Raw genomic sequence first — 9,720 nt, forward strand, 5'->3', positions numbered from 1 at the left:
AAGCTGCATTCTTTTATAGTTCATCTTTTCCTTCTCCAGATTGCACGTGATTTTCCAAACAGCCATAAAGCAGTTTGTAAACAGGGTGAAAGTCTTCCCACAAATGTTTTATTAGAAAATGTCTACTACGTAGAAATTGATACATGTGTATATAGGAGGAAAAAATGTTAATAATTTCAAGTTTTTATTCTGGTGGAAATTCATTTTGCTCTGAAAATTGCCAGAAAAGATTCTTTTTTCTGACAGTTTGTTACAACAATATTATCTTTTCAGCTGTAAGCTATAATATATGTACGAGCATATATGCTCAGAAGTATTGACCATTTTAGGAGTGTATGGGATCAAGGGGTAGTGTCACCTATGCACAAAGTGCTTCTGCGTAAAACTGAAATACATTTCATTATAATAGATCTTCTGTAAATTGTGTTGCAATATTGAGTTGGAGCCTACAACGAACAAATGTGGAGCCATTTGAAAATAATTTCTAAGCATTCTCTTAAAAAAAAAAAAAAAAATTACAGGAGCTTCTTGTGTTTCCAAAGTGTGATCCTTTGTTTTTAATATTTGACAGGTATGATATGACACTAGCAAACGCTTGTGTTGCCTTGAGCCAAAGATGGATCAAAGTGAGTGGCTAAAGAACGCTGAGGTGTCTGTATCTTGAAAAGCTAGTTCTCTTTATACAAAGTGAGCCATTCTCTTCTGAAATCTATTATTTGCTGAGGAGAATGTATTTATGGTGATGGTATGGCTGCCAGGGATTTCACTTTTCGTAGACATCATAGTCTGTGGATTTGCTGTGACTTGTGTACGTGAAGTGCTGTACATATTTTAACAAGGCACACAGCCAGCTTTTTGTTATATGTATGTAGTAACCAAACAGAATATTCTTTTTGAAACCTTGATATTATGGCTTGATTTAAAAACAAATGCCAAGGTATCTCTACGTTACTGATTATATTGTATTAGCAGTAATTCCCCTACATTATACTGGAGCTAGTATGCATTTCTCATCAAAAACTGAAATACTTAAATCATAGTAAGTAACTAATACCATACAATTTTCTCATAATTTTAATCATAAAACTCATACAACTAATAGAGAATTCAACATACCTTCCTTTTGTTAGCTCCGTGGCTTTTCACTGTACTTGTATGTTATCTTTGACTTTCTTCTTCTCCTCAATGTTACTTTTTCTATAAAAAGTGTTTGATTTTTCACTTAACTTTAACAGAAAGACAGTGGAGAGAAAACAAGTGAAAATTGAGGTGAAGAATACCAAACATCAGACAGTAACTTAAGTCCCTTCCTTCCTTCCCCTTCTTGTAACATCCTGCACAAGTGCAAATCAGTATCTTTTTTTATGTGGAATGGCTCAATAGTAAATGCGGATGTCCAAACAAAAAATTACACCAGATTGGTTACTTAAGTTTCTAATAGGTATTTCAAAGTACATTCTCTTTTAGGCAAAAGAGAGTGATTTGGGCTCATTCAGCTCAGCAGACCTGAAGGAAATGTCATCTCATCAGTTGATTGAGTTCCTGGCACTGTTGCTTCTGGAGGTAAATGCACACCTGGGGTAACTTGATTCCGGTATCACAAAAGCAGACACACAAGCCCAAGTGTGCTTTGGAATTAAGTTGTCCATTTTCTTTTAAGTTTTGCTAAAATAACCCGCTCTCACCATACATAGTTACTAAAACCTTCAGCCGTGCCTCCCTGATTATTATGTCTGGCTCTTCAGCTAATGAGCAACTTATAGAGTATTTTGGATTGAAAGGTAAAAACAAAACTGTAAGGTGCTTGAGTTTGTATTTGATGTTATAGCAAATAAGCTCTAAATAAAACAGAATGAAAATACTTTGTTTTGAATGTTTCGGTAGTACTGGATGTAGGAATTTGCTATCATTTATTCCTTGCCCCTTCCCTAATACTATGAGAAGGTGAAAGAAACAAATACAAGTATTTGCCATGGTAAGCTTTTAATTCCTTTGTAGCATCAATCTTCTTGAATGAACCTGTTTATTTTTGAAGTATGTGGCTTGAAGTGTGCCTCTGTCTTATTCTGACTACGCAATTTCCTTTTTCAGGATCCTCTTCCAGTGTCACATGTCAAACGAATGCAGCAAGTATATGACTTCAATGCTATAAACAATTCTGAAATAAGATTCAGGTTTGTTCTAGTATGGGCATTTTGCTAATCTTAAATACTTTCGTAAAACAAACTGTAGTGCTTCATAAGTGGTCCAAGACACACTGTTGTATACAACTCAGGCAGGGTTTTTGGGGTTTTGTTACTGCTGTGGGTTTTTTGTAAGTGCGTGTGCAAGCATGCTTACCAGAGTGGTATTCTGTTACTTATGAATGGGGTCAATATAGTCCAGTAGAAGAACTGGAAGTGAGCGGTGGCTTAGCTGTGCTTTATTTTCATCTGTCATGCTAGCAAAGGAACTTGATGACCTGATAACTCTTATTTTGGGGGTGGTATTGGATTACAATAGCGAGCCACACTGTGACTCAAACACGCCATGAAAGAAAAACCTTTCAAAAAACTTAGTGAGGAGCAGGTCTTCTGGGCTTAGCTGATCAGTTCTTCTGCTGATGCTCCAGTGTGTTTTTCAACACAACTTGGAAACGTTTTTGTCACATTTTAACGCTCACTATCACAAAGCTTTTGTCTCATCAAAAAAAAGTAAATATCAAAGGAAGTTTCTGAACAAGTAGGAAATGCTTCTAGCTAAATGATTGATTGTGGCTTGATTCTTGTGCTATCCTGATTTCTTCTATTTTGTATTTACATACTGCGTTTACACGTCACTTGTTTTAAAAAAGGTATTGTTGAGGACCTAAGTAATCTTTACAAATATCTTGAAGTATTGCGTATTTTGCTACTGTTACGTACTTGGATACATTTGCAATAGTGATGGTTATTCTGCCTCAACTAGCATACAGTATAGTTTCTACTTCTTGTAACGAGATCAATTTCTTCTTATTTTTAAAACAAAACAAGCATGTGGCAGTTGCTGGTGACGTTTTGTTTGGGGGTTTTGTTGTTTTTTTTTCTTTTTTTAATCACGTGGTCAAATGTGACAAGTGCTATATAATTCAGCTCTAATTCCGAGTGATGCAACTGGACACTACTGTAATATAAAACCACTGGTAATATCAGACCATTTTGGAGAAACTTTGAAAAAAGATTTTCCTATTTTATAGAAAAGTCCACTTTTGTAACATGCTAGTCAGACACTAAGTATTTTATGTTGAACTTAGCTAGAATCTTATTCCCATGATGACATAGCACTGCTCACAGCGTTTATGGGAACAGAATCATAAGCTAACTAACCACTGCAAATGAAAATAAGTGTAAATTTTCTCCACCACCCCCCGCCACCAGATGGCTGCGCCTCTGCATCAAGTCCAAGTGGGAAGAAGCTATTCCTCTGGCTCTAAAAATGGCAACAGATCAGGGCAGGATGAAGTTTACTCGACCCTTGTTCAGGTAAAAGTAATCTCCAAATTGTAGGAGTTCATGCTATTGGCATTTTTAGTATAATGGAATGTATAATACTTGACATGGTACATGTATTTATGTTATGCTGCAAAGTGATACGATAGTATTCTGTATACTGTGAACAAGCTTATCTTCAGAGTCGCTTTCCACTTGCTGACTTTTTTTAATAGAAGAAAGCTTAGTCTCCCAGTACGCACCTTAATGTGAGGCTTTCAAGGGAAAAGTAAAACCTTGAGAAAATCCCCATTGTACTATTTCCATAGGTTTTTGTAACGGTGGTGGGTTGGTTTTTTTTTCTTTTACAGGGACCTTTACAGTTTTGACAAGTGTCGAGATCTGGCTGTCAAGACATTTCTGGAGCATAGAGCCTCTATGCACCCAGTCACTTCAATGCTTGTGGGCAAAGACTTGAAACAGGATCAGTGACAAACTTACCGATTTCTTTGAGATTTTCTTGTTGCTGAACGAAGAGACCGATTCCACAAACTGCTGATATGCATGCTTGACTATGCCATAAAATGCTCTGCTGCTTTGGTACTAATTTAGCTTAAAATGAACTTTTCAAATCAAGTTCAGTACTTTCTATTTTGCACCTCCAAGTAAAACAGCGAAATTGCTAAATCTCTGGAACTGGAAGAATGGTTTTGTTACAAGCAATTTTTAGAACACACAAAAAAGCTGTTGTGAGATGTAGTCATTTGTCAGTCGTGGAATTTAAAAACACGGAAGATGAATTGGTGGATGGTATGGCTCTTTGTGCACAGCTTTCTTTTTCATAGCAACGTGGTTGAAACTTCAAGTATCTGAAGACTAAAAAATAAATCCTTTCATTGTCTACTTGTCTGTGTATTGATCTGTATGAAAAGTTTTGAAATAATAGTTTTGTTTTATTTACTCTTCTTTGCCGTGGGAGAAATTTTTGTTAGGGGTCCAAGAGGACTATGAAGACCTGAATGGATCACAGCATTCTAGTGTTAGAGCAGAATTTCCGTCTAGCCCTATTTGTCACGGCTTTGGGCTTTATGTTAGTCAGTTCTTCGTGTTAATCACAGTATGATGGTTTTACGTCGTTATTCCTATTGGATCCTACGCTGTGCACTAACGGTTGTCTGAAATACTTCCTTGTTTTCTTTTTTGTTAGCAAAGCTGGGATTTTTACCAAATTTCAGATTTAATATCTTGCTATGCTTTTACTAACTTAAATTATTTTAACCCAGTACGTATTTCTAATTATTGCAGGGGGGACTAAAGCAAAGTCTGTCTTTCCCCCATTTGATTTTTTTAACATTTCCATTTTTTAACCAGTCCTGGGCACTACCACTTAAACTAACATAACAACTTCGAAATAAGGTAAAAAACAATGGGAGGGCTGTTGTTTCCTAGAATTGCTGCAGCGCTTCAGTTTGATTTGATGGTTTAGGTGAAACTGCTGTGAATGCTGCCATCTACAGGTGGTTTTTTGAAGTGAGTTTGAGAAGAACTGCTTTTCCTGGAAATGATCAGTTAGCGTAAATTAGATCTGTTGACATAGAGGTAACCCCATATGGAGGAGTAACAAAGGAAGAAAAGTGCGATTTTAGAGGAGGAGGATGCCAAGTGTAGGTCATGGCAAAAGGTTTGGGTTTAATAATAGCACGTAGAGTGGGAGTGGAGAGTCTGTCAATCAATCTATTTCTGATTGAGCTTTGATCAGTATAAGCTTTCAAGCGGACTAAGTTACGTACTTTACCAGGAGATTCACCTTTTCATGCTAGCAGCTCTAACAAATTAAGGCATGAACATACCCTGTTGGATTTTACTGATTCAAGGCACCCCAAGTTCTTCCATTCAACTTTAACCTATGTATGTCGAAGTAGTTTAAATAAAAAATGATAGAAAAATTAACTCCTAGGTGACAGAGGTTCACAAATCAGTTTAAATTCTTTCTATGAACATTGTGCTACTCAGCTTTTAATAAAGAATAAAATACTGGCTTTTTTGGAACCAAAATAGCGTTCATTTCCTTGTGCGTAAAGACCTTGCAGGCTTTCTTGTGTCAAGGACCTAATGAGCCATTCATTCTCTTCTTGCCACTCCGCTGAATGAGTGATAACTTCTGCTGGGAGACTCGCTGAAAAGAATTTTTTCTCTATTTCAGATTAGAAATTTAAGCCGTTCATTTCATTCACTCCCCAAATCTAATTGGGCCTCTGCTACAGCATCACATGAACGAACAGGGATTCTCTGGGGCAAGGCTCTAGTAGCAGGAGGGGGTATCTGGTGTTAACAGGTCCTGGTTCGAGCTATCAGACTGCAATGAAAACTCCTTTGCTTTAGAAATGTTTTATGTTACTAGTTTTGGGGTAACATTTTGTCATAAAAGCCCGTATATCATATATAGTGGTTTGGGAGTTGGAGTTCCTGCTGCCAGCTAATCCTGATTTCTTGCTGTCAGAGCTAGGGAAAAAAACAGTAGTGGCAGGCATGGCTTTTGCTAGCGTTGTCCTGCTCTGCTGGGGCAATGTCTCCAACACAGAGGCTTCCACCGGCGGGTCTCAAGTTAAAATTCCCGGCAATAATCCACCTCAGGTAAGTGTACTTCGCAGTGGTCCCTTTCAGAACAGTATTGTGGGTAGCACGGACTGCAAGTGTTGTAATTTTTTTGTCTTTAAAGACAAAGGTATTTCCAGCTTCTGTGTCGACGTGGTCGTTGCTAAACTTTATTTTGGCACCATCTTAACAGGCATTTCTCCACATCTTTCCTGCTTTGCATCCGCCTGCAGAAGAGGCACGTGGTATAGCAGCACCGGTCTCGGTAATGGCAGGGGTGGCCTAATGTTTGTGCTACCTGTTCCAGAAACATCTTCCAGAGCATAAGTGAAAGGGTAATGGAGGGAAACTCATTAATCTTCTCCTCCCCTACGGTACAAAATTATGTTCTCTAACTTCAGCGTGGACTGAGCAAAGCAGGCTTGCTTTCTACACTGCCTGCTCTCATCCGGCTCTGGATAGAGCTGCGCGGGTATCATCCCGTCTCCTTTCAGTCCTAGCAGCCATGGCCAACCCATAACGGGGTGACTATCTTCCAGCCCTGTCCCCCGTGGAGGTTTTCATTAGTGTGATCTACTGCCAGGTGACAACCCTGTTAACTTTTGTTAAACCCTTCAGGTTTTAGAACAGTTGCATTCCAGCTTATTCTGATTTATTTACCTATTCTTGCTACATAAACTCCAGCTCCTAGATTTTCATTTCTATATTCCTGATGTGATCTTTGGAAGAAAAATGCCTGTGGTAATAGGTTGGGGGTTTTCTTTGCCTTTCCATGAAAAGGGTGTGCTCCCTGGGTTTGACTTGATTGGATGAAGTCAGCTGGATACATTGATCTCGTTTATTTACAAAGGTGGGGGTTTTGGGGGTGGATTTTTGCCTCTATCTGACTGCAACGCTGGACTCCAGCTAGACACAGCTCTTCAGGCCATCGCGTGGTAAATGTAAGGCTGCTTGCACGCTGCGCCCCTTCTCGGTCAAGGGACAACTTTGGAGAGAAAGCATGCCGAGATACACGGTGCATGTCCGAGGGGAATGGCTGGCAGTGCCGTGCCTAAGCTGCACGAACACCATCGGGTGGCTGGGAAAGGAAGCTGTGAGACGGTACATGAAAAACAAACCCGACAATGGGGGATTTGCCTCGGTGGAAGAAGTAAAATTTTACATTCGAAGGTGCAAGGGACTTGGCTTGCTGGATCTTGATGATACAGTGGAAGATGCTCTAGAGGACAATGAATTTGTTGAAGTTGGTAAGCAAAACCTTAAGCAACGTATCGCAGAGTGACCACATTGGCATCTGAGTCAGCAAACTGTCATTTAGCTTATCTAAAATTGCGTCTGAAATAGTGTCTGTGATTTTTATGGAAAAATACCAAAATATACCCTTAGTTTTTAAGTATAGAACTATATAAGGTGTAGAAGCTACAGGATTCTATATACATCATTTGCATATGATATCACGTATGCTATATGATTGTATGGGATACGGAGCATGTGTCCAAGGGTTGGGCGGCTCTTTTGCCTTTAGAGTACCTTAGATAAACCACATAGTCCCTTGTTATTTTCCTAGAAGCATAGAAATACATTTGGGGCTGATAACTGCAAATTAGACTTCTTACTGGTGTGTATTGCAATGAATAACAAATTCATTTATATGTAGAATACAGTTTAATCCTCTTCATGTTTATTTGCATATTTCTTCTAGTTATAGAAGGAGATATAATGTCTCCAGATTTCATACCATCTCAGCCAGAAGGAGTTCATTTGTATCCTTTTTTGAGCATTTTGTGAACATTTTTATAATTCTAGATTTATAATTTCCTAGATTTCCTTGTTCTTTTAGCATTCCTTCATTCTTAAAACACATTGCCAGCTGTAATCGAATGGTCACTACCTGTGAAATCCTGTCTGCCCTTCATTTTCCTTTACAGAACTTTCAGATACAGCAAATACCGAGAACCAGAGCAGGTAGGAATCGCCAGTGACTTTGCAACGCGGTAACAAATCCTGCTATCCACCAGAACGTGCTGAGAGTTCAGCCACTGCAGCATTCACGAGAGCAGGGGCTGTTAGATTGGCTGGGTCTAGGAATCTAAATTATAATGTGCTTATTATGTTTCTGTTAGCGAGTTCCTGTCTTATGAATGAGCATGAGTGAGCCTCCTGTCATTGCTGAGTTTTGGCTGTATTTTTTTTTTTTTTTTCTGATTATTAAGCAACTTTCTAAGTATACGTATCCCAAACTAAAAGGTGGTTCTTTGGTGTAGCATATTTCTTTAGATGGCAACAGCTTAACAACGGAGGACTTGGTCAATTTAGGAAAGGGACTCTACAAGATAAAGGTAAAGATCCTGAACAAATGTGGCTAAAAATTACGTGTTTATCTTTCTACAGTTAAACTTAAATAATGATAGATAAACTTATATTTATATTGTAGCTCACACCTGAAGCTGAAGCTAAAGTCCAACAATCACGAGAAGTGATTGAAAGGATTGTAAAGGAACAGACGGGTAAATATTTTTTACCTCAAACTATTAATTGTTTAGAAAACTTTATCGGGTTCCCTTCTTAACCAGCAGAGTACCTTTCTTGCAGTTGTTTATGGAATCACCACAGGGTTTGGGAAGTTTGCCAGGACTGTCATCCCAAACAGTAAGCTGAGGTAAGTTGTGTGTGCGGCTTTCTCTGTCCTTTCTTTTCAGGAAAGGAAGAGGAGGGAGCAGATTGGCCCTGTACATTTATACTCTGTGGTTAGATGAGAGGGCTGCCTCGGTATTTCCCTTTGCTTGTGCAAAATAAAACCTGACAAGACTTACCTGGGTTTTTACATATATATTTTTTCCATAGGGAGCTTCAAGTGAACTTGGTTCGTTCGCATTCTGCAGGTAATAAGAAATCGCTTGGTGTTTTCCCTTTTCTGCCACTGTTGGTAGTGGGTTAGTAACCGAGAGGGTTACTGTTTCAGGTGTGGGGAAACCTTTGAGCCCAGAGAGATCTCGCATGCTGTTGGCGCTGAGGATCAATGTCCTAGCAAAAGGATACAGCGGAATATCCCTAGAAACGCTCCAGCAAGTTATTGAAGCGTTTAATGGTAAAGAGATGTTTAAAGAAAATCCCCCTTTCCCTTTTTTTTTCCTTTTAACTGTTTCATTAAAGGGTGTAGCTCAATGGATTGAGCTATGGATGTTGGTCTTTTGACTTGGTAGTTGTGAGAGATCAGGACCAAAGCTCAGCTGTGACCGGTCCTGTAGATGATCACAGCTAGAGACTGTTCCTCTGTTGAAGAACATGGGGTATGAGCAGAAGTGACAGGAAAGGCTGAGAGAAAGGGATGCAACACGTAGAAGTTTGGGAAATGAGCCTCTGAGAGGTCAAGTAATTAGTTCAAGACTAAGCTTGACTGAGAGCATGACTCTGACTCTGGGCGAACCTTTCTACAAAGGCTCAAGTCTCTAACTTTTGTCCTGTTGCATGTGCCACCATCTTTTGGGACGCCAGGATTTTTGGGTGGGGCTATTACCATGTAGACAACTGCACGTGTTGGTGTTTGTCAAGCAGATGTGCTTGAGCAGCACTTGTTTTTGTGAGACCTACACAAGTGTTGATAAGCAAGGGCTGCAAGGCAGCCACGCAGAAGCACACGGCTGGTCAGCCGCTCACGTGGGCGCGACCGTTACAGTGG

General features: G+C 39.3%; 2 protein-coding genes across 2 annotated transcripts in view; both read left to right on the forward strand.

The window, feature by feature from the left end:
- Nucleotides 1-4,349, forward strand: part of LTA4H (leukotriene A4 hydrolase) — a 15,567-nt gene extending 11,218 nt beyond the window's left edge. The window contains exons 14-18 of the mRNA XM_009321348.1: nucleotides 535-626; nucleotides 1,468-1,563; nucleotides 2,092-2,174; nucleotides 3,396-3,500; nucleotides 3,818-4,349. Of these exons, the coding sequence (XP_009319623.1) occupies nucleotides 535-626; nucleotides 1,468-1,563; nucleotides 2,092-2,174; nucleotides 3,396-3,500; nucleotides 3,818-3,938 (497 nt within the window). The 3' untranslated portion in view covers nucleotides 3,939-4,349. The remainder of the gene's footprint in view (nucleotides 1-534; nucleotides 627-1,467; nucleotides 1,564-2,091; nucleotides 2,175-3,395; nucleotides 3,501-3,817) is intronic.
- Nucleotides 4,350-7,027: 2,678 nt separating this feature from the next.
- Nucleotides 7,028-9,720, forward strand: part of HAL (histidine ammonia-lyase) — a 13,943-nt gene continuing 11,250 nt past the window's right edge. The window contains exons 1-8 of the mRNA XM_009321310.1: nucleotides 7,028-7,288; nucleotides 7,744-7,804; nucleotides 7,979-8,006; nucleotides 8,306-8,380; nucleotides 8,476-8,548; nucleotides 8,634-8,700; nucleotides 8,886-8,923; nucleotides 9,004-9,129. Of these exons, the coding sequence (XP_009319585.1) occupies nucleotides 7,042-7,288; nucleotides 7,744-7,804; nucleotides 7,979-8,006; nucleotides 8,306-8,380; nucleotides 8,476-8,548; nucleotides 8,634-8,700; nucleotides 8,886-8,923; nucleotides 9,004-9,129 (715 nt within the window). The 5' untranslated portion in view covers nucleotides 7,028-7,041. The remainder of the gene's footprint in view (nucleotides 7,289-7,743; nucleotides 7,805-7,978; nucleotides 8,007-8,305; nucleotides 8,381-8,475; nucleotides 8,549-8,633; nucleotides 8,701-8,885; nucleotides 8,924-9,003; nucleotides 9,130-9,720) is intronic.

Source organism: Pygoscelis adeliae, unplaced genomic scaffold, assembly GCF_000699105.1.
Source record: "Pygoscelis adeliae isolate BGI_AS28 unplaced genomic scaffold, ASM69910v1 Scaffold232, whole genome shotgun sequence".
NCBI lineage: Eukaryota > Metazoa > Chordata > Aves > Sphenisciformes > Spheniscidae > Pygoscelis > Pygoscelis adeliae.